The 25678-nt window shown below is 41.4% G+C and overlaps 1 protein-coding gene across 7 annotated transcripts in view; it reads right to left on the reverse strand.

The window, feature by feature from the left end:
• The window catches only part of scn5a (sodium voltage-gated channel alpha subunit 5), a 329714-nt gene that overhangs the window by 70661 nt on the left and 233375 nt on the right, over positions 1-25678 (reverse strand). For all 7 annotated transcript variants that reach the window (XM_062957813.1, XM_062957812.1, XM_062957809.1 and 4 more), the window contains one exon: positions 24814-25317. In XM_062957813.1, coding sequence (XP_062813883.1) covers positions 24814-25317 — 504 coding nt within the window. The remainder of the gene's footprint in view (positions 1-24813; positions 25318-25678) is intronic.

Here is a 25678-nt window from a genome sequence, read left to right on the forward strand (position 1 = left end):
CTGATATACAATAAACTAAAACAATTAAAACAGTTAAAACAGTCATAAAATAGTCATAAAATACAATATACAAGTTTAAAACAATGCAAAGTGCTTATGCCATTCATCCACCAGTAGAGTTCTCCTGCTTGGGCCAGGCCTCACCTGGAACACTACATCCAAAGCAATTCAGGAAGGATATTGAGAAGTTGAAACGTTTCCAAAGAAGGGTGAGCAAAATGATCAAAGGTCTGGAAAACAATCCCCATGAGGAATGGCATGGGAACCTGGGTATGTTGCTCTAAAGACTAGAAAACAATGAAGCAATAGATTCAAAGAGATTCCACTTAAATAACAGGAAGAACCTCTCAATGCTCCAGCTGTTGGACATTGGAATATACTGCTTGGGAATGTGGTGGAGCCTCCTTCTCTAAAGGTTTTAAATCAGAAGTTGAGTGACCATCTGTCAGGAGTGCTTTTATTGTGTATTTCTGCTTGGCAAAAGGGGGTTGAACTGGATAGCCCTTCCAACACTGTGATTCTCTCTCACACACACACAACAAAGGATTTAATGAAAATTGTTTGTACTAATGTATATGCCAGACCGGCAAAGATGACTTTATTTCCGATAGAAATCTTATGCATCTGAACACAACAGGGAAGTGACCTTTCTGCCTCCTCATCCTGCTGTCCAGCTGTTAATAGGGAAGGGACAACTTCCAGGTCTCTGCTCTCCTTTTGTATGGTGTCTGGACCTTTCACCCGAGAGAGAACACTTTCAAATAAAGATCTGTCACTCATAAAGTAGGACGCACGGCCTCCTCACGTGGCTCTCATCCCAGATCTTTTCTATCCACGGACAGTGGAAAGCTGTGCTCTTCCATGTGTTTTTGAGCACCATTTGATTTTTCACCTTGGGCTTTCTTGCTGGTGTTGATGGGAATTATAGAGATTAAAACACACACACACAATCACATCTGGAAAGCCCTATTTTGCTTACCGTTGTTCTATCCAATTCAGGATAGTTATGCAGTGGCATAAAGGCAACTGAGTGCCAAACTGAAAAAGGGAAGCTCAAATTGGTCTGGTTGCACACTGTAGAATTCCTGCAGTTTCACATCTCTTTTAGTCCCAAAATCGACCCTTAAAAACTGGGCTTGGCTTACCTTCTCTACCTTAATTTTTATTTAAGAAGGAACCATCCCCTTCTCTGAGTAGAGCAACAAAAAGAAAAGGGCTAAGTCTATCCCGGGAGAACCCAAAAGAAGCAATGACTCCTCTACTTTCTCTACTGCAAAGCTGCTTCCGATCTGTGTTGTCGAAGGCTTTCATGGCCGGGATCACAGGGTTGTTGCATGTTTTCCGGGCTGTATGTCCATGTTCCTGATGTATTCTCTCCTGACGTTTTGCCCACATCTATGGCAGGCATCCTCAGACTAATGACTCTGAACAAAGGATGCCCCCAGGCAGGAAGAAGCCAGGAGATGAAGCTATTCAATGCTAATTAAGGTGATTAACTACAACATTCACACAGGCTTCCAACTGACAAGAGTTTTTCTCTCACCCTGGACTTTCCACAGATATATATAAACCTTCCTTGCTTAGTTTCTCCATACCTCACAACCTCTGAGGATGCCTGCCATAGATGTGAGCGAAACATCAGGAGAGAATACTTCTGGAACATGGCCAGACAGCCCGGAAAACATACAACAACCCTGCTTCCGACCTTTTCCCTATTTGCAGAATTATCCTCAATTTATCCACAGATTGCATCAAAATTGATAATTTTGGCCCCAAAACATTCCCTCGACATATACACAAGGATGACCTGTACACAAGTATATATAATACATAAAAGACTTAAGGGAGGTTATGGGAACTTCACTGCATTTCTCGCCCATGGGTGCATCTACACTGTAGAAGTAATGCAGTTTGACACCCCTGGAACTGCCGTGGCTCAATGCTATGAAATCCTGGGATAAGTAGTTTGGTGAGGCACTGGCACTCTTTGGCAGCGAAGGCTAAAAACATAAAACTACAGCTTCCATGATTCCATAGCAGTTCAATGGCCATCAAGCTGCATTCATTCTACTGTGTAAATGCATAAAAGGAGCCCCCCAGTGGCGCAGTGGGTTAAACCACTGAGCTGCTGAACTTGCTGACCGAAAAGGTCAGAGGTTCGAATCTGGGGAGCAGGGTGAGCTCCTGATGTTAGCTCCAGCTTCTGCCAACCTAACAGTTCAAAAACATGCGAATGTGAGTAGATCAATAGGTACCGCTCCAGCGGGAAGGTAATGGCACTCCATGCAGTCATGCTGGCCACATGATCTTGGAGGTGACTATGGACAACGCCAGCTCTTTGGCTTAGAAATGAAGATGAGCACCAACCTCCAGAGTCAGAAACAACTAGACAATGTCAGGGGAAAACCTTTACCTTTACCTTAATGCATACTCTGTGCAAACTATTTTAGCACTATGCATTAATTAGATGTAGTAGATGTAAACTGAGGATGTTGAAGAGTGTTGGAGAAACTGATATTTTAAAAGTATATGAAAAACTGGAAAGACCGAGGATTATCTGGGACAATTGGGGCCCATCTACACTGCCATATAATACAGTTTGAAATAGCATTATATGGAGGACATACAAATATCTCAGGAAGAACCAGGGTTCAATTTCTGTCCATTTCTAGCAGTTCAACTGACATTACTAAGTATTTCATTATTATTAGTAGTAGTATTTGTAGATAACTTTATATGGTCCTGTACAGTAATGCGGATCTATCAAGCAGCAGAGTTAAGCACTATCATGGGAACTACAATTCCCTGCTAACCAACACTTCTGAATGCTGCTTTGCATGCTCACCACAACATCCCCAACTAAAGTGGTGTCAAACTGCATTAAAGCTACAGTGCAGATGCACCCCATCTCCCAGGTTGCATGACTCTGAGGTTGCACAGGTGTCCCTAACACATAATGCACATGTAGGCAGTAGAGTTGTGATGCACTTTGAAGCAGATTATATTGTTGCCAGTGACTTGTAGTCTAAAGCTCAACTTCTGTGTCTAATTGGAGTTGGAAAAGCTAGAACACGGGGAAACAGATGCATATGTGTACAGGGCTATATGCACTGTGGGTGTGTTTATCCATCACTTTCCTTTGAATTCCCAAACAATGTGTTATGTTTGCTGCAACAATAGTAGTTTTATTGACAAAGAGTCCCGCTGTGGGAGGCTTATGTAATCTGTTTGTAATTGTTTTATGTCAAGCGCGGTGTTGCCAAGGCAGTATTCATTATACTAATATTTATTGAATCAGTGGTTGTCCTAATTCATAAACTAGAAAACATGAAGCGAGGCAATAAACTCATGCATATACAAATGGAGGACGGCCTCTCCGTCAATATGGTTTGCCATTAGGCATTTTCCGGAGACAGGAACTTAACACTCCAATCCGAACAGATGAGACTTTTGTTTGGTTCATTTGTCATCAGAGCCTAATAAAACTCATGAATTTCTTTATCACTAGGATGGGGTTGGGAGGAGCATGATCTTTTAAAGAGACGTGGAAGCAAAATTAAAAGTTTTGTCCATTCATGCAGAGGGTTTTGTATATATTTGGCCCTCCTCCATATTCACAGATTCTGCCTTTCTAGAGTCAACATCCACTGCTTGAATATAAATATTTTAAAAATCCTAAAAGTGAATTTTGATTTTCCCATTTTATATAAAGGGGAATCATTTTTCTATGCCACTGTACACTGGGAACAATGCAATCATTGCAGTGGCGCAATGGGTTAAACCCTTGTGCTTGCTGAACTGCTGACCTGAAGGTTGGTGGTTTGAATCCGCGAGATGGAGTGAGCTCCCATCTGTCAGCCCTAGCTTCCCTGCCAACCGAGGAGTTTGTAAACATGCAAATGTGAGTAGGTAAATAGATGCCGCTTCGGGCAGGAAAAGGCAAGAGACACTCCAAGCAATTTTGCTGGCCATATGATCAGAAAGTAGCAACACAGGTTCCTAGGCTTGAAAATGGAGAAAAGGCATCTCCCAGATTCCAGAGATGAGCTTAATTTGTAAAATCATAATGTAATTTGATGTTTAATAGGCTTTTCCTTAATCCCTCCTTATTATCCAACATATTCGCTTATCCAACCTTCTGCCGGCCTGTTTATGTTGGATAAGTGAGACTCTACTGTAGTTCAAACTGCATTACATGCAATGCAGGTCCAGGCAAAATAAACACTGGACTTGCAAAAGTCTTTCATATTTAAGAATATTTCACTGAGAAAGTACAAGCAAGTAGGGAAAATGCATAAGCACCTGCCTGCCAATTTTGAGTTTTAAAAATCGGGGTCCCCATTTATAATGCAGTTTTTCTACGCCCACAAGAATTCCAGCATCCATTTTATTGATATTATAGAGGTAATGCCTTTTAGACAAAATCTAGCAATTGGTAAAGATATGGGATGGAAATATGCTTGTACCCAATAGGTTCTTATATTCTTGACTAGAGCTTGGAAAAATGACTTCTTGGGCTGCAACTCCAAGAATTTCCCATTCATTGTGCTCCCTGCCTATTGCTGCCTGGGAAATGTAGTTTTTAGAAAATAAGTAAATAAATAAAGCACTGTTCCTTCATAGTGTCTTTCAAAACGAAGACAATGTATTTATAACCGAGTCAAATTTGTCCTTTCTGTGGATAATTTGGTCTTCATTCTGACTAGCGTCTCTTGCAGAAAATGCTTATTTGTTAGAAGTCGTGCACAGTTTTTGTAATGCAAATCCAAACAAACCAGAGTTGCACACCACACCTGCTGTTTGTCACTCTTGTAAATGCATATCCTTCAATAGGAGAGATTTCACTCTAAGGAACAATCTAGATTATTGGTGCGGGTGGCCATGTGCTTCATTGCATAACAGCTTTCATTCTTGCGTGTCACTTTCTTCTGTGGATCCAAGGGTGATGTCCTCAAAGCTTATTCCTATTTGGGACATTCATCTGCCACGGGGAATTTTTACAGCAGGGTGAGAAACTGCGGGTATTTATGGCATCCTAGTAAAGCTGAGCTGGGTGTCTGTGCTTTGTGAAAAGGCCTCATCGCATGAGGTGAAGAAGAGTAGTAACCAAAGTAATTAACCCTGGGAAGAAGGCACATTCCTCTCTGCAGTTCTGATACTCACTTGACTAGTCATTCCGTACTGCAAGATTTATCTGCTATACTATGACATGGAAAAGCGAGGAATGCCTTCAGAGCAAAGGACTGGTTTGAATCAGTTCTACACTGACCATTTATTTTCTGGATGGTTTACATTGGAAGTGAAGAAGCATCAACACTTGTATATAGAACAATTAAGGACAGAGAGAACTCTGCGGTTCAGCCTGCCATCTTGTTTTCCACCTCTGTTTCTTAGATCTATGCGGCTCAAGATATTTTCTTTCTTTTGTGCATGTAGAGATAACTTCCTTCTTCTTCCCAAAAGTCTTTAGTGCTTTAGTACTCTTTGTTTGAGAAGGAAGCATTATGAGGCTTCTCTGCCTCAAGATGCTTTACAGGAATCCCATATCTTTTGAGCAACCCTGATGCATTCTTTTGTGAGACTGTTGCAAATTTTATCCTTAAGATTAGTAATTTTAAGTATGTTTTCTTTTCATCTGTGACTACCTTTTGTTATATATACCTGTGTTGTGATTTTGTTGTTATATGCCAATAAAAGCTGTGTGTGTGCTTTACAGAGGCATGGGAGTCAGCATTAGCGTCTCCACTACCATAAGTAACTCTCTTTCATCTATTTACTTTTATATCCACCCGTAGCAACAGAAGTTAGTCCTTACCTTTCTTAGAGCATCTTAATAATAATAATAATAATAATAAAACTTTATTTATACCCCACCACCATCTCCCCAACGGGGACTCGGGGCGGCTTACATGGGGCCATGCCCAAAACAATACAATGTAAACAGCATATAAAAGAACAGCACAACACAATACAATAAGCAATACAGTAAATAATATCCATTACAAAATAAAACAAGAAGACAATAAAAACAAGGGCAGACCACATGAACATTAAGTTAAAACTCGGGGTGAGAAAGACATAAAAATAAAAACCACAGCGAACATCTTTTGCATCTTTTCTCTCCTGTTTCCTACCATAAGCTCATATAGAGCACTAGCTATGCTGTACCTTACTCTGCTATAGATACCAAATGTTCCTACAGTTTAAACCACCTTGGTCATTGTGGAAGTAAGATCCTTAAACCTGAGCATTGGGGTTTGACATGGGTTGTGCTGGTTGTGGATAGCCTGGAGTAATGTTGGTTGGGGCACCAGAACAATGCAGTGGGGTAGAGGACAAATGGCCCCCTCTTTACCCCCTCCTTTTCCCAATGACCATGTTACTCCAGCTCGTGTCACTCCAGGTGACAGGCAACGGGCATGACCCATGTCATGTTACCTGGCCTCTGTGACAAAGAGAACAGAAGAGGATGGTGAATGTCATCCCATGTCCCTGGACCACCTTAGTCCATGTCAAAAGTTGTGGCCAGTTCCGTCTCAGAAGTAACCCAATTCTTTACATGGCACCAAGGTCACTGTTTGTTCCAGACTCTGGGGGAAAATTTGGAGCAACACGTGGCTTTGGTTAACTTGGTTCAAAGCTGTGTTAACCGGCATTGACTTCATTAACCTGGATGAGTACCAAGTGTCATTTAGCCACTATGGAACCCTTTGTCATTTCCAAGCACTGTCATGCACCAAATATAACTGATTTCACAGGTCTGTGATGTTACTGTGTTCCCCATGTTTCCTGATTGGCTGGGACAGAGAGATTTTGGAGACTCCTTCTCCTAAAATGCTTCAAACTATATGGCCAGAGACAAAGGGATTCTAGAAGATGTAATGCAAAAAATAATGTTTCCTAGCTTTAAATTAGAAAAATGTGGAAACAATAAGACTTGCAATGAAGAAACAATGGATGGGAAAGTAACAGGCTGCTCATTTCAAGCAGGGGTGCATCTGCACTGTGGAATTAACACAGTCTGGCACCACTTTGACTGCCATGGTTCAGTGCTATAGAAACATCGGAGGTGTAGTTTTATAAAGTCTCTAGCCTTACCAAACTACAATTCCCAGTATTCAGTTCTATTGAACTATAGCTATAGTTAAAGAGGTGTTAAACGGTATTTATTCGACAGTGGAGATACAGCCAAGGATTGCCCAAACCAGGGTTTCAGGAATGTACTATCTAGCCCTGAAGCACTTCCATCTCAAAACATAGTTAAGTTTTGGTCCACTTCCAAATTCTATATTCATGCCCATGTCTTGCCAAACATTGTTTCCTCTGCAGAGCAATAAAATATATGTGGCTTCATTTCCCTAAGGCCTCTGTTGTTAAAATTAGTCTTAAGTGGGAGAACTTGGCAAGAGGGCAGGCTTTGGCGATGCTAATTTCTCTGGTTATCAGTTCAAAAGGCACAAAAGTGCTTCGTAAGTGTTCATTGTGCTCAAATCCGAGTCACTACCTTTTGCTAAAATTGCTCATCAACGGCGTTTTAATCAGTGCACACTTTATTTTCCTCTTGGTAATTGGTCTCTCTTTGCAATGTAATAGAAAGAATCAATGGGCTCCGTTGACAAACACTGTCTCTGAAATGCTGGAGAGTTTGCTCTTGAAGGTTTACAGACACTGACTGGAAGAACCGCAGAAGATGTTTTCAATCAATTAAGAGCTTTCACATTTTTGACATGATTGGAGCATCACGTTCATCTCCGACCGAAACAACAGCAATGACCTGCATTGAGCCAATCCTATTTTCCAGAATCCCTGGCTAAGATTGTTGTAAGCAGGATACAAAAAAAGAGTCTGGAGCTTTTCTTCAGGGCTTTAGGACAAGGAGAGGAAGAATGCTGCCTTTAAAAGGAAGATGTTCATTGTTACCATCTCCAAAGGTCTTCCATATCCATAGATTTTGCATCTATGGATTCAACCATCCACAGCTAGAAAGTCTAAATATTTTATATATAGGACACCGTTTTACTATGTCATTGTATATACAATCAGCCCTCCACATTCACTGGGGTGAAGGACCAGGATGCCCATGAAAATGAAAACATAGGAACAGGACATTTCTGTGTTTGAACCAGAGCCCCATTGTCCTTTTAGGGGTGAAGGATTACAGAGCAGTTGTTGGAGACTCTCCAAGAGGGTCTACCTGGCTCCTTGCTTTCCATCATTCTCCCACTCTCTGAATCTTTCAAATTACAGCTGATAACAAGCAAGGAAAAAAGTCATCAAAATTGGGAAATGCTAGGCTGCCATAGTATTGGCCGCTTCTGGAGTTGCTGAGTTGGATACTATGGGCTTATTGCTTCTACCTCATTGTTAACCTTCCCAGTTCTCTTCACATCTTCCTAACCTACTCTATTGGTTTGAGAAGTGATCAATGTTTTGCCATAAACACATGCTTGAAGCTTCCTTTTTTGATTTAAAGTAAATGTGGGCTGTACCATTCTTTTCCCTACCAAGCTCATTGGCATGTGATTCTTTTCTCTTTTAATTCCTGATTTACTTCTTTCTGGTCCTTTTTTTCTTTCTTCATGTTGCAACTCCTGGCCAAACATGTTCTCCTTCTCTTCCTTTCCTCCCTTATTCTTTCTCATCCTCTTTCTCCTTCTCCCTTCTCCTTCTCCCTTCTTATGTTCATATGCTCCATGAATCTAAGTAGTGTATGTAGATCAGTGGTTCCCAACCTGTGGTCCGTGGACCACCAGTCGTCCCCAAGAACTGAATATGGTCCGCAGCTCACCATTACTACATCGTTGCAATGAGAGCAACTGGTCTCACAAAACACTCTTCTAGTCCCGAGACTATGGAGATATCGGAAGGGGAGAGCCTAACTACCCATGAAAGGTGCAACAACAAGCCTCCTGACTGCTGCTTCTCCTCCTCCTCCCTCCCCATGAGTGGAGCCGTTCCATGTGGCATCTGGAAGTGGGGGTGTCTTGATGTCTTCATTTTTAGGCCTGTTCCTGGGGTTATTGGGTTGCTGATTCAGAAAATTGCATTGAATAGACCACATCAACTCTAGATGATTAAATATGGTTTTCTGTGGGCAAGCAGATGTCAACTGCTGGATGGCATATGTTCTGTATCAGAAACTAGAGCTGATGTGGTCTATCCAATGCAATTTTCTGAATTAGCACCCCAAATAACCAAATTGAATCTAAAACTGACCAAAAACTAATTTGTAATCCCTTTGGTACTAATGTTGGAGAGTGTTCCCTGGTCAAAGTGGCCCCTGGTCGAGTGGCCACTGATCAAAAAAAGGTTGAGAACCACTGATGTAGATGATGGAGGAGGAGGAAAGAGTTAAATATGGGCATTCATTTCTTCTGTGTTTGTTGTATAATAGCTCCAAAATATCACAAATAGCCCCCTCCTCTCTCTCTCATACACCACTTGCTTATTTCTGAGTGGCAGTGCGACTTCCCCAAAGGCACAAAGTGTGTGAAATGTTCATTTCTAAGCAGACTTTTGATCTGGGGGGAAGCTGGGATCCTGGCAATCATACCCAGCAGACCGTGACTGACATATAGACTCTGAACTGGGCATTTGTCCAAATGCATGTTGTAAAATCAGTAAAGTCTGGGATAAAAAAGAGTGCCAAGCTTTTTTATGACCATTAGTTTTGTTTCATTTTGTTGTTGTATTTTGTTTGCCTTCTTGTGCTTCCCAGAACCCAGGCATTGGTGCTATGTTTGTGGGTTCCATGGAGGGAAAGACACCATCTTAACACTAAAATTAATGAATGCCATTTGAAGGATTGGAAGGAAAAAATCAGTCTCAAGCTGATCCGCTGCTTTATCTTCTAAAACACCCCGATCGTATGTATTGCCAAACCAGTGAAAATTCACATTTCCTGCTTTGCAATGAGAAATTGCAGGAAACTTGCACTGTTCATTCCAAGCAGGCATTAAGACCTTGAAAGTTGCTTTTTCTGAAGCCTTCCCTCCTTCCCTGCCTCTCCGCTTTGCACCTGGATACCTTTCTTGCTGACAAGTGATTTTCTAGCTGGAAGAGGATGAAGGAAATAGGGATGCAAATTGTTTAGGGAGGAATCCCATTCACATGCAAAGTCTTCTCCAAGCCGTTTACAAACACAAAGATTTCTGTGAAGTTTCCAATTGCAGATCACACTTTGGGGGGAATTCTTTTTTGTGCAGCCAGACACAATCACATTTTTCGTGTGCAGAGAAAACACACGTATACCTCCCTTCTATAGGCTACTGATGTCATACCAGAATTATCCAACCAACATGGCAAGTGGTGATACTGATTGCAAGATTTTGAGACCTGCAGTCCAAAATGAGTGATTTGATCCCATGTATCATATCCCTCCTGCCTTTCTTGACTTTGCAAAAGCACAGCAGAACAAACTGTTTCCAAAAAAACGAGCACAGGAAAAAGGAAAGGCAATCAGACACACACCAAGGGAGATGTATGCCCATGCAGGCATGCGTGTCAAAATTAGAAATAACATTTGCCTACTTTAGGAAAGTGCCAGGGCTTCCCTCATAGCAGTCAGCAACTCGCTTGTGTCCATATGACCCAATTAGTCAGCCCATCATAACAAATTTAGAACGGCACCGTCCAAAGATGAATGAGCAAATGCTGCGGGTTTAGCACAGCCCCTGCATATTGCGCTCCAGAGAAGGCCAGGCACAGGCCGCCTTGTTATTCAAAGCTGGCAACGGTGGGAAAAACAGCTATAACCATAAAAGCCCCATGTATACGTGAAACCCCTTGATTTCTGCATTTTTAGACATATGTTAATGTCTCCTATAGTTCTGAATCACCTTTCAGAGCAGTGGATCTACACTGCAGAATTAATGCAGTATAACACTATCTCAGTTTGACAGGGAAAGCCCAAGTTATGTTCCAGTTTTATTCTCCCATCTTTGTCCTCAACATGTTTCATTAACTGCAAACTAAGTTCAAAGCAATAATAATAATAATAACAACAACACGCAAAGATACTGTGGGACTTCCGAATCCAGACTGACAAAGTTCTGGAACACAACACACCAGACATCACAGTTGTGGGGAAAAAAAAGATTTGGATTATTGATGTCGCCATCCCAGGTGACAGTTGAATTGATGAAAAACAACAGGAAAAACTCAGCCGCTATCAGGACCTCAAAATTGAACTTCAAAGACTCTGGCAGAAACCAGTACAGGTGGTCCCGGTGGCGATCAGCACATTGGGTGCCATGCCAAAAGATCTCAGCCAGCATTTGGAAACAATAGACATTGACAAAATTACGATCTGCCAACTGCAAAAGGCCACCTTACTGGGATCTGCACACATCATCCAAAAATACATCACACAGTCCTAGACACTTGGGAAGTGTTCGACTTGTGATAAGTGTTCGACTTGAAGAAATCCAGCATATCTATCTTGTTTGCTGTGTCAGACTATGCCATTGTGTCAATAATAATAATAATAATAATAATAATAATAATAATAATATTTTGGACTCCATTAACTCAGCAGCAAGGCATGAGAAAAGGGGACAGAATTGTATCCTTCCTATTAGACTTAAGCAAAAGCAAACCATTGTAGCCTCTCCTAGCTCATCTGCTTTTCTTCTTTAATAACTTTTGTCATCTTGAAAACACTCTGCTGTTTCCTGGCCACATGTCTTGTTTTGCATATGTGACATGTTGGATGGTCAGCTGTTTCATAGATAAGCAAACGCCTAATTACACATTACGTAAGGAAGCTGTTTGTGTTAGATTTATGGTCCATACAGCTCAATATTACTGATACTGAGTGGTAATTATTCTTCTGTGGGTGCATCCATGCTATCGAATTAATGCCGTTTGACACCACTTGAACTGCCATGGCTCAATGCTATACAATCATGGGAGTAGTAGTCTGATGAGCCATCAGCATTCTTTCACAGAGAAGGCTAAAGGCTTTGCAAAACTACAACTGCCATGACTCCATTGCATTGATCCATGGCAGTTCAAGTGGTATCAAACCGCATTTTTTCCATGATGTAGATGCATTCTGAGTTACAGACAATATTTATTCTTGGCCTTCTTCGGAAATGTGGCCACTGAACCCAGGCCTACTGGTTTACATGTTAGGGTTCATGAAACTGAACTACATTCTTAAAAGAAAGAAACAGCAGGAATGTATAGAGCCACCACTTTTCTCTTGTGCTGGGACTTTTTGCAATGAGAATTTCAAAATACAGATTTTGGGAGTATTACATTTTGGACTAGAGTTCCCAGTAGCCTTACAAGCTGGGGAACTCCGAGATTCGTATCCTAATAACTATTTCCCAGTGCTGATAAAGTTGTTCTCAAAGGTTTTTCTTGTTTGCTGTTTGTTTTGCATTGTCTGAAAATATCAAGAATACTTTCTGCTGACTTTTAGAAATGTGTCTCTTCTAATTTTCTCACCAAATGGGATTTTTTTAACAGGTGTGCAGCATTTCTACAAAGCTCAATCCAGCCCTTGTTTGGTCAGGGATGACTGATGTCATGCCATTTGACAGGATAATAGAAATGCCTGTGGAAATCAAAATTCTTCTCAGTGAAACTCCACACCTCTCAGGAGCCGCAGAAATGTTATCTCGCCATCTGAACTTTCCGATTGCTGCGCTCAAAAGCATAATGAGCACAGCTTTCTTGAAAGTCCTCAGGGTTTCTTTCAAACTCAATGCCTCTGCCTTTTTGTTAAGAGCATTATCTGATGCTCTTCACTGGAGAAGGAGCTTGGCTGGACGAGAAACACTTGAGGGAAAAGAAGAAATGATGGTGATTACTAATGCTTGCAGAGGTACAAAACTCCAGAAGACGATAGCATGAGGAGGAGCCATCAATGCAAACCACCTCAATCCTATAGGCATGCTGAAGACAGTATGCCATTGATCCACCAAACTGGCAAAGCAAGAAAAACCATGATAGAGTTTGGGCCGTAGGGTACATCTGTTGGAAAAGCTTGGCTTCCATTTGCACAGGATCCACAGTAGTGGAATTAGACCACATAACATAACATAACATAACATAACATAACATAACATAACATAACATAACATAACTGGCAATGAAGATCCGCATAGTTAAAGCAATGGTATTCCCCATTGGATCCATTGGACCATAAGGAAGGCGGAGTGAAGGAAGATAGACACTTTTGAATTGTGTTGTTGGAGGATAATCCAGAGAGTGCCTTGGACCACAAGAAGATCCAACCAGTCCATCCTCCAGGAAATAATGCCCGGCTGCTCACTGGAGGAAGGATATTAGAGGCAAAGATGAAGTACTTGGAGTACTTGGAGAAGAATGATGCTGAGGAAAATGGAAGGAAAAAGGAAGAGAGGCCGACTAAGGGTGAGATGGATGGATGGTAATTACCTTCCCCATTTTGGGACATTCTGTACTGGGTTCTATGAATTAGTCTCCTGTTTTAATATTGTATGCTTCATGTCGATTTTAACGATTGTTTTACTGATATTGATGTTTTTATTGGTATAATTGTTTTATTGCCGTGTTATTGATATTTGATTGTTTTATCGGGCTAGGCCCCATGTAAGCCACCCCGAGTCCCTTTATTTAAAAATAAAGTTGTTGTTGTTATTATTATTATTATTATTATTATTATTATTATTATTATTATTATTATGGTATCCTTGAAGTGACTGGCTTGACCATGAAGGAACTGGGGGGGGGGGTGGCCAACAGGAAGCTCTGGCGTGGGCTGGCCTATGAGGTCACAAAGAGTCGGAAGTGACTGAACGAATAAAAACAACAACATAACATTTTCTGGGGCTAGGTGCAGAGGATCCATGGAAATGTGCAAATTTTTAAACCCAAGAGAATGTCTTTTTAAGAATCGTTAGGATCCTCCAGTGTTACTCTATGGTTAACCTCTGCCAGAAGTTGACCATCAAATTGTGGATTGTCACCTTGACGTGTTGAGGGGGCTTGCGTGTTCCAATGAACCTGAGGGCACAACCACGGGAGTCACACACTCCCAGGAGTGGCCACAGAGGAGGATCCAGACCAAGAACAATCCGAAGACCCAAAGACCTCAACGGCGGAGCAGGCGGAGGATAACATGGTACATGTTACAACTGCTGTGAAGGCGGAAGAAGGCTGCAACAGACTGAGAAGCCACTCTCATTGTGTTAACCACACCACTGCTGGGACCTCAATCTATGAAGACTGTATGTTGACCGGCCGTGCACCTACCTCCACACATTTAAAAAAAAATCACGCACAGGCATCTTCCAAGAAATGAAGGACCATCATCCTCGAACTACGAGGGATCGCCTAAGTAAGTAAGTATCCACAAATGGATAGAGAAATGTCTCCTTTAGGAATCTCCAGGTTCTCCAGTGTGATTATATGGTTAAACTCTCACAGAAGTTGACCATCAAATTGTGCTGGAGGACCTACAAATGCTTGGAGAAGATTCTTTCTAGGAATATCTAGGTTCTTTAGTATGATACCATGATTAACCTTTACCAGAAGTAAAATTGGCCATGGAATTGTGCTGGAGGGAGCTACAAATGTCTAGAGAAGTGTTATTTCTAGGTTCTCTAGTGCAACTTGATGGTCAGCTTCCAGCCAACATTGACCATGGAGTAAGGTTGGAGGACCTAGAGATTCCTGGAGACAACATGTTAATCAAATCCACAAAAGTGAAACCCACAAATTATGTTAGTGTTGAGTTTATCCAGTCATTGCATGTTACAGTAGTACTAAAGAGTAGCACAACTCTACTTTGATTTGGGGATTAGTTCAAGCAGGTTGTGCATATTCTGGCCTGTAGGAAAATCTTCAAGGGCAAAGACGGGTTGCGGGGGAGGCGCCAATGTTTCCTAAACACAAAGCACATTATATCTAATTTCACTATTTATTTCTGTACTACTCCCCCAACTCTGACAATCTTCCATCCCAACCAATCTGGGAAATGTCAGACTATCAGAGATAGCAAAGTTAGTAGAAAAGGGTTAATAAGTTTAATCATTAACGAGAATTGGAAAGACCTAATTCCATTGCACTTACAACTTAACTATTACATTTATATTAAATTGGTTTTTAAGTTAAAAGCCTGCACTGAAACCATTTAGGAAGGCAACTGAAAAATGCATTCTGCGATTTTGCTCCCACCTCCCTTTGTCCCTAAGTTGAACTGCGGAGAGAAAGAAACCACTGCATGAAGTTTTGGAAAAGTCACTTTCCCATCCATTCCTTCAAATTTTATTTTCTTGCTTTTCTCTTTGTCCATTCCTAAGCATCTTTTTGGAAATAACAAATGAAAATATTTTTAAAAGGTCAAGAAACATGTTATTTTTTACTGTTGAGAAACCCTGACAAAATTACTCCTGGACTGATGAAAAATTTTGCAATTGGGGGCTTACTGTGCACAAAATTCATATGTAGATGTTTGGTGAAGAAAACAGAACTTTTAATGCCAAAAACAACCCTTTTTCTGTATATAAAAGGATATTTCTATGCATAATTATTTTCTGTACAGAAAACTGCTTTTTCTGCAAAAAAAAATCACATCCATTTTCTGCACAGAAGAAGTCTCAAGCTGCAAGTGGGCTTGGAATACTGTGGTTTTCAAAGAACTTTTCTCAGCAGGATAAAAGCTGTTAAAATTATTAATTGCCTCATTTTAAAAGAGTCACCTCTCTCCTCCATTTTAGCTTATCGATTTCCAAATGTATCCCAGCAAAGATCCCATGATTAAGAGTTTCCAAATTCTGTTTGGAAGCAATTCAGCACTTATAGTCTAACCAGGCATGTAAATGAACAAAGATTCTTATAATAATTTCTTGTTCCCTAGTTGTTCTGTGCAATTGTTATGCACTCTTGCACTTCACTCCATGCTCTCATCCCATGGCTTTGCACTTTACAACTTTGCATTTATCCCATTCCCTTGCTCATTGGTTCCAGCCTGGTCATGTTTATAGTTGCTTACGGCCAGATGAGCACTGTTTTAATTGAGTTTTGAATTGTTGTTTTATATTGTTATCATTTTATTGAATTGCATTTTATATTGTGTTTTATTTTATGCTCTGTTTTTAGGCACTTTTGTGCCATGTGTAAGCCGCCCCAAGGGATGGTGGCAGAATATAGGAATAATGTTATTATTACTATTATTATTATTATTATTTGCAGTAGTTCTGATCTAAACCCTGTAATTCACCATTTTGCAAAACACTGTAAATATAGACAAGGGAATAACAAAAAGCACAATTAAGTTTTCCAACATCTGAAACAGCTAGGCTTTAGGGAAAGAGACAGCTGTAAGATAGGAAATGTGTTGGTTCTTTAGCATGAGCTCTTCTTTAACTAATGAATAACTTCATAAATCATTCCAATTCCTGAGCAGAGTTAGTGGTGAATAAAGTTTAAAAAATAAATTTAACTTCCCTTTACACTAGAAAGGAGCCTCCGGTGGCGCAGTGTGTTAAAGCGCTGAGCTGCTGAACTTGCAGACCGAAAGGTCCCAGGTTCAAATCCCGGGAGCGGCTTGGAGTGCCTGCTGTTAGCTCCAGCTCCTGCCAACCTAGCAGTTCGAAAACATGCAAATGTGAGTAGATCAATAGGTACCGCTCCGGCGGGAAGGTAACGGCGCTCCATGCAGTCATGCCGGCCACATGACCTTGGAGGTGTCTATGGACAATGCCGGCTCTTCGGATTAAAAATGGAGATGAGCACCAACCCCCAGAGTTGGACACGACTGGACTTAACGTCAGGGGAAACCTTTACCTTTACCTTACACTAGAAAATATCTACCTTAAATGATAAGAGAGACATAAATAAAAATATTTTTATTTATGCATTTAGTTAGTATCACTGGATCTAGCTATGGCCCCATCAAATTGTGTTAGATAACATAATGTAAAATTATTTTTGTTCCTGGGTTATAAATGTAATTTTTATCATAACAACATAGAAAAAGTTTATGAAACTGCAAAAACTTTGTTTTCGCGTGACATCCTGCAGCACATTTTGCTATAGTTTTTCAATGGATATCTCATAGTGTAGATCAGGCATGGGCATAGTCCGGCCCTCCAGGTGTTTTGGACTTCAACTCCCACAATTCCTAACAGCCTGCCGGCTGTTAGGAATTGTGGGAGTTGAAGTCCAAGACACCTGGAGGGCCAGACTATGCCCATGCCTGGTGTAGATGCACCTAATTCCTAGATCCTAGAAAGAACTTTTTAGATGCCTGCCTGCCTAACAAGCAGCTTCCTCAGTCACAGGTTGAGATTCGTAATACTTTTGACAGCCGTGTTGTCTCACCCACGCAGAGACTAAACATCCCAAGGCAACTCTCTCACAAACATGACACTTTCCTAACTCAGTTTTCAGGTGAGTTGGGATGGACTGCCAAGAATCTGTTGTGTCGGACCCCCGACAAAGCCGAACCGTGCTTTCCCCGAGAGCGCCGCTCTTAAGTGGGATTGGTATTGGATCCATTATGTTAACCAGGCTTTGGGGAGATGAAGAAACAAATGTGTCAACAGCCTAAGCTTTCCCGGTATAATAGGTTAATCACATTGGCAAGCCGTCTTGTTATAAGATGGATTCCTGTGCCGGAGAGGGAATAGTGCCTTGGCTCCGGACTCTCCATCACAAGGCATCTGCATTTCTTTTTCCCTGGCACTGATTTATATCAGGAGTGACTCCCGAGAGAAATCTGCTTTCTTGCAGGAGTTCCCCCTGGGAAAGAACGCGGGGAAAGAAGAGTGGGCTTCCCTGTGATGGATGAGGCAGGAATATTCATTAAAGAACACTGACCCAGCTACTGCTTTTGTCTTATTTTCTGGGTGAGTGGCAGAAAAGTGGAAAGATAAAGGGCAGACACCTTGCGCTGTTGCCATATTGCAACGATGAAATTGGAGATGCTACCTGCTAACCGTCTTTCTTGTGTCTTCGGTTAGCAAATGACAAGGGCTGGAAGCTACGTGACACTCTCCCGAAACTTGAAGCTCTATTACTCCCACCCCACTTTTAAAAAAGAACATTTTTGAACCTGGCAATTTGAAAACATTCTCCTTGTTTTGCAGGGAGCATTTTAGGGCAATTTTGTTGTGCTCTCGCCTCCTCTAGACTGATTCAAGCTCAAAAGAGGTATGCTGTAAACTACACTGTTGAATTAATGCAGTTTGACACCACTTTAACTGTTACGGCTCAATGCTATGGAATCATGGGAGTTGTAGTTTTGCAAGGTGTTAAGTATGCGATTGCTCATCAAACTAGAACTTTTGCAATTCCACAGCATTCAGCCATGGCGGTTAAAATGGTGCCAAACTGAATTCATTACGCAATATACAATGCACCCAGGCCTGTAGCGAGGGGGTGGTTTTAGGGGTTCAACCACCCCCCCCCCAAATTTTTCAGGTTATAAAAAAAATCTGGTTTACTCATTGAATTTTAACTTGTTAACCAAATCCCCATGCTAAGTCTATGAGATGCAAAACATTAAGAGTCCCTCCAGGCACTATCTCAAGCAGATATTGACAGGTTTGTAGCGGGGAGGGGTGCGTGCTAGGGGTTCAACCCCCCCCCCCCCCGAAATTTTCAAAACCCCTCCCAAATTTTTTTTCTGGCTACAGCCCTGGATGCACCCATATAAAGACTTTCATCCTGAGCTTTCAATGTTATGTGTTCATAATTTACATTTGCATTTTGGCTTATTTAACAGTGTGGTACTCTGGTTTGAAAACTGGCTTGGTTTCTGAGATTTTTTAAATGCTACATCTGATGATTCTTCAGACTAATGGAGCAGGATACCAGTACTTGCAACAAATACAGAAATAAATAGTTTTTGATAACGCTTTTTTTCTCCTCCTGGGGTTGTGCGAAATGGCTCCATGCCTCTCTCTTCCCACTGCCAAGAAACAAGGTCTGGTGATGGAGAAACAAATAAAATATTCCAACCAAGAACTGATATTTGTTTCTCTTATCGGACAGAATTGCCTATTGGAGATGGGTAAGGCAAAGGTAAAGGTTTTCCCCTGATGCTAAGTCTAGTTGTGTCCAACTCTGGGGGTTGGTGCTCATCTCCATTTCTAAGCTGTAGAGCTGGTGTTGTCCATAGACACCTCCAAGGTCATGTGGCCGGCATGACTGCATGGAGAGCCATTACCTTCCCGCCAGAGCGGTACCTATTGATCTACTCACATGTATGGGGAAGTAAAATTAATGGTGTTCTCTACCAAGTGCTAGTGTCTCACCAAACTGCAACACTGAGATATGACCCTTAAAGTGGTGTCAAACTGCATTACTTCTATATTAATTTCGGTATAGATGCACCCAAAATCCTAAAAAAATCAGCTTGTCACTCAGAAGGTATAATCTCTAATAGTGGTATGCTCAGGCAGGCCAAAAACAGGCATGGGAGAAAAATATAGTTTCAAAAAATGCCCAAGATCCTGCATGAGATGGTATAATGTATAACTTTACAATAACCAAGCCATGCTGCTGGCACCATATATAATCATTGCAATGATGCACAATGCGGCACCACCCATCATCTCCTTTTATTTGATAGTGGTTCCCATTGTGCAATGATCCCAAAGATATCACTGTGAGTCTATTCTGCTCCTCGGAGTATGAATGTTATGTGATCATATCAGTTTACAATAATGTAACTTTCCAACAACAGCATGGGAATCAGAGTTTGATATGCAAAGATGACACATATCAATCATATAAAAGTTGATCTTGTTTATAAGTTTAGGGGCAAACTTATGGGCTTTGGTATGACCTGTAACTAAGCTGAAGGTCATTTCACAGAGAGAGGAAGGTCCAAGCTGGATCTATACTGCCATATAATGAAGTTGGTATTAAATGGACAATATAGACACATACGATGCACATTATATAATACTTATAATGCACTCCTGTCCCATGTGCTCCCTTACTTCTTCTTAAAATAGCGACTTTTCTTTTCAGAGGAATTGATCCAGAACCTTGCTCATTTTCCTAGCTCTTTTCTTTACCATCTACCAGTGTCCTTTTTGGACTGCAGTGAGCAAACCTGCACACAGCATTGCGACTGAGGTTCAGTGGGTAAGAAACCACATTTAGCAATATGCAACTGCTTCTAATTGCATCACTTAGACCACTTATCTAACATAGCTATCACCAGAGGTGCAAAAAAATAGGGTTGTTGTATGTCTTTCGGGCTGTGTGGCCATGTTCCAGAAGTATTCTCTTCTGACGTTTCGCCCACATCTATGACAGGCATCCTCAGAGGTTGTGAGGTATGGAGAAACTAAGTAAGGAAAGGAAAGAATATACATCTGTGTGGAGTCCAGGGTGTGGCAAGAGTCCTTTGTCACTGGAAAGCCAGCATTAATGTTTCAGTTAATCACCCTAATTAGCATTGGAAAGGTTTTGTCTCTTGCCTGGAACCAACACTCTGAGGGCAGAGGACGGCTAATGACTGAACAAAGGATGCCCCCAGGCAAGAGACAAAACCTTTCCAATGCCACACCCTGGACTCCACACAGATATATATTCTTTCCTTTCCTTACTTAGTTTATTCATACCTCACAACCCCTGAGGATGCCTGCCATAGATGTGGGTGAAACGTCAGGAGAGAATACTTCTAGAACATGGCCACACAGCCCGAAAGACATACAACAACCCTGTGATCCCATGAAAGCCTTCGACAACACAATGCAAAAAAAAAAATACTTTATTTGCACTACAGCACCCAGAATTACTAAGTGTGCATCTATGTTGTATAATTAATTCAATTTGACATCACTTTACCTACCATGCAATTTGTAGTTTGGCAAGGTAACAGCTCCCCAATGCATATGAGGCTAAAGACCCTGTAAAACTACATTTCCCAGGACTCCATAGCATTGAGTCATGTAATCAAAGTGCTGTCAAACTGCATTAATTCTATAGTGTAGATCAGGCATGGGCAAACTTCAGCCCTCCAAGTGTTTTGGATTTCAACTCACACAATTCCTAACAGCCGGTAGGCTGTTAGGAATTGTGTGAGTTGAAGTCCAAAACACCTGGAGGGCCAAAGTTTGCCCATGCCTGATGTAGATGTACACTTATGTTGCCTATGTGCCCATGGCTGGAAGAGTCTGCTCCAGTACAAAAAGTAACTTTTCCAAGCTCTGAGTAAGAGTGGATAAATATGCAAACAAGGTATTTTATGGACTAGACATTCCTAGATGTATTTCCAAGAGTTTTCTCTCCAATGGCTTGCTTTGATTTGCTAAGCAGATATCAAGGGTTAATTCATGCAACGAAACTGGCGTCATCCTTAAATTGATGTCAGAGCTGGCTGTTGTCTTCAGTTTTGCCAAGCTGCCACCAGTAGCTAAATATTTGCAGACCCATTTGCTAAATAATCTTGTGGAGCGAAAGTTGCGAGAGTCCACTCCGATGAGGGACTCGCTCAAGAGATGGATTTGCTCAAGGGAGGAAGTAATAATATTGACAAAATCCCTGTATAATTAATTCAATTTGACATCACTTTACCTACCATGCAATTTGTAGTTTGGCAAGGTAACAGCTCCCCAATGCATATGAGGCTAAAGACCCTGTAAAACTACATTTCCCAGGACTCCATAGCATTGAGTCATGTAATCAAAGTGCTGTCAAACTGCATTAATTCTATAGTGTAGATCAGGCATGGGCAAACTTCAGCCCTCCAAGTGTTTTGGATTTCAACTCACACAATTCCTAACAGCCGGTAGGCTGTTAGGAATTGTGTGAGTTGAAGTCCAAAACACCTGGAGGGCCAAAGTTTGCCCATGCCTGATGTAGATGTACACTTATGTTGCCTATGTGCCCATGGCTGGAAGAGTCTGCTCCAGTACAAAAAGTAACTTTTCCAAGCTCTGAGTAAGAGTGGATAAATATGCAAACAAGGTATTTTATGGACTAGACATTCCTAGATGTATTTCCAAGAGTTTTCTCTCCAATGGCTTGCTTTGATTTGCTAAGCAGATATCAAGGGTTAATTCATGCAACGAAACTGGCGTCATCCTTAAATTGATGTCAGAGCTGGCTGTTGTCTTCAGTTTTGCCAAGCTGCCACCAGTAGCTAAATATTTGCAGACCCATTTGCTAAATAATCTTGTGGAGCGAAAGTTGCGAGAGTCCACTCCGATGAGGGACTCGCTCAAGAGATGGATTTGCTCAAGGGAGGAAGTAATAATATTGACAAAATCCCTACCGGTGCAGCATGCAAAATATTAGTGCTGCCTTGTCTAGCTTTGGCAGCCTGATTAGACTTTAAAATGTAGACAGCTCTTCTATTATTCCTTTTGCAGGAATAATTCATTTCGAAAGAGTCATACTCCTGCAAAGTTTTGGAACGTGCTTCACGAAAAATTTAAATATATGGAATGAAAAAGGGCACTCTTTTGAACTGGACTTAAGAGTTTGACCCAGTGCCTAAAAATGTATAAGGATTCAGAATCAAAAGGAGATGGAGGGGGGAAGCTGGAAGCTATATGATTCATGGCAATCCATTATTTTCATAGAATAATAATAGAGTTGGAAAAGACCTCATGGGCCATCCTGTCCAACCCTTTGCCAATTTTACAATTAAGAACAGCAGTTCTGTAGATGATCATCAGAGATTCATCAGCAAAACAAATGTAAATTTATCAGAAATTCCAAGATTAGGAGATTCACAATGACAGACATAGCAGTACATAATTGCCAGAGCTCAAAAACACTACTTTTGGCACAAAACCTAGCATTTTCCAGCCAGCATGGCCTGTGGTCATGTGTACTGAGGGATTCTGGAAGTATAGAATCATAGTTGGATGGGAACACAAACACATTTAGTCCAATGTCCTACCATATAGGAATACACAACTAAAGATACTCATCTATCCCCTGTTTAAAGATCTCCAAAGATGAAGAGTCCAGTATCCACCAAAGCAATATATTTCATGGTCAAACAAAGGTTCAAAGGAGTGGCTTCCTTTGCCTTCCATTGAGACTGAGAGAGTATGACTTGCCCATAGGTTTCCATTTCCATTTCCATTTCCAAGCAGATATTATAAACCTGATAATGGTCTATGGAATATTGCTAACAATAAAAAACCTGGCACCAGATGGTGGCAATGTTGGGTGTTTCCCAGCGTTCCAAAACCAACAGTCTTACAATTTCTACTTTGCACAGAATCTCTGCCAAGAAAATCCTTGGTTTGCCTGTTCTCTTTCTTCATGATGGCCACAGAAAACAAGGTACCCAAAGCCCCCTTGAAATCCTGGAGCCAACACTGTGGATCCTCAGGTTTCTTCCTTTACTTTAACATGCTGATATCTGGGTATTTTCTCACAAAGTCAATTGCAAATGCCTACGCAAACCCCAAGACACTCTTTCTTTATGTAAGAAACAGGAATCCTGTAAACATTCATTTCAGAGCACAAGATAAGCCTTTATCCCGCTTTCCCCAAAACGTTGAAAGCACATGAAGATGTCAAAAGTGAAGGCAAGATTAGGAACTCATTTGCTGTCTTCTCTTCTTAAGGAAAGAAAATGCTTCCCAGAGCCTACCTTTCCTTGTGCATCATCCACAAATAACATGATTTCCAGTCTCTGTACATGGTGTTTTTTTCTGCATTTATGATTTACACACAGAGAGACGTTTTCAAAGCTCTCAAACAATGCCCAAGATACACCACACCAACTCTCAGTAAGACATCATGCACATGCCCTCCCATAATAGATTGCAAGCAATGAATAAATACTATTTTCTTCCTTTCCAAAGGCCTTCATGGGATCACACAGCAGAGATTAATATAATACAGTTCCATTGTGACATTTTGTCTCTATATCTACTGCTTTCTAAGTGGCACAGTTTCAGCAAGAGAAGCCCCACGATTTGTAATATTATGGATCAGGGAATGAGAATTATCTGCTTGGAAGCCTTGATTTCTAAGACAGAACTACAATTCCCAAGGTTCCTTGGGGAGAAGAAATCACTCCTCAAGTCACTTGAGTAATTATTGTGTCCTCAGAGGATACAATGCACCAAAATCCTTAAGGAAAAGCTTAGGCAAGTTGATCCTGAAATGGTAATAGCAGAGTCTTCAAAGTTACCACAATACTGAACTGTGAGCAATGCTATTATTTAAGCTAGAGGACCAGGCCTTCATCAATGGTCATGGAAGTTCACTCTGAAGCAAAGCTAACATTTGTAGCAAAGGCTGCATCAGTCAATAGTCTTTCTAGACCTACAAATAACTACTGCATGGTCTCATGACTACACTACAGCCTCTTCCACCAGCAGCATGCTTATGCCCATGCATAAGAGAGAACTAATAGTGTACATAATTAGACCATGTACTAAGATGGCACTAGAGCATAAAAAGTGGAGTCATCAATGTAGGACTTTGGGGTAGAAGGACAAGACCATATTCAGCCAAATGAAGATCTTCATAGAATCATACATTTGGAAACAACCACAAGAGCCTTCCTGTCCAATCCACTACTGGTCAGGAACATACAGTCAAAGCCCTTCTGATAGATGAACATCCAGCTGTTGTTTCAAAACCTCCAGAGAAAAACTCTACTACACAACAATGCAACATATTCCACTGTTGAGCAGCTTTTATCACCAGTCTTTAACACAGGGTTGCAAGCCTATCATAACCAGAAATAAGCAATGAAACACATATTACTTGGATTTAAGACAAAGTCTAGTGTCTAAAACTACCTAATAGCACCATTGCTTCTACTGTGGACTTGACTTGCAATCTTGCCCCAAACGTAAGTCACCATATCTTTGAGTAGGAGTTTACCTGGTCTGTTTCCGTGTAGGTGCTCTGCTCATCATCTTCAATATCAGACTCTCCCACAGCAATGGGGACACAGATGGAAAGGTTGGGGTTGGTCATAAAGTCATCATTGTGGTCACTGACCACCTCCTTTGGCTGCGGCTGCTGTTGCTGTGGCTGTTGGTGGTTCACCCGGTTTCTTTCGGTTCCCTCGTCACCAATGTGGTTCTCCTTGTAGGTGTCCTCCTCCTTGCTAAACTCCATAGCACTGTGGTTGTTGATGCAGTTGTGGACAACGGCGGGGTTCTGGGCCGTGAGCTTCATCATGGCTTTCTTCTCAGCCGTCGCTTTGGGCTGCCTGAGGACGTGGCAACAGAAGTCCCACATGGCGCGCTTGGCGTGGTTCAGCCCCCGGTTGATGCGGGCAAAGGCAAGCTGCAGGTTGTTCATCTCCCCATCCTCGTCTGGTGCCGAAAGGTTATCAGCGCTGAAGGAGCTCAACAGTAAGGCAAGGAACAGGTTCAGCACCTGAAATGTAATGCAATTGTGTTAATCACCCTGGGAGTTAATATTCATTTATTCATGATGGTTCATATTAGGAATTCAAATCTCCTGAATACCATAGTCTCGTTCCAATGTAAGACTCCCCGGGTTAATCACAGTCTGGTTAAATGCCCCCCAAAAGTATTTTTTCACACTGTGTGTAATAAACTAAGAAATAAATGATGCCTTACAATGAAAGGTGGGAGAATCGTGGGGTACGTCTATGCCGTGTCCCAGCCACATTGTGGTATTCTATTCCTTCTACATGTTCCAATCAATCAGCATTTTATGGACATAGCATACTCTGTCCTCACAAGCCTCTTCTCCTACACATGCTTTGGGATGT

The sequence above is a fragment of the Anolis carolinensis genome, chromosome 6 (genome assembly GCF_035594765.1).
Source record: "Anolis carolinensis isolate JA03-04 chromosome 6, rAnoCar3.1.pri, whole genome shotgun sequence".
NCBI lineage: Eukaryota > Metazoa > Chordata > Lepidosauria > Squamata > Dactyloidae > Anolis > Anolis carolinensis.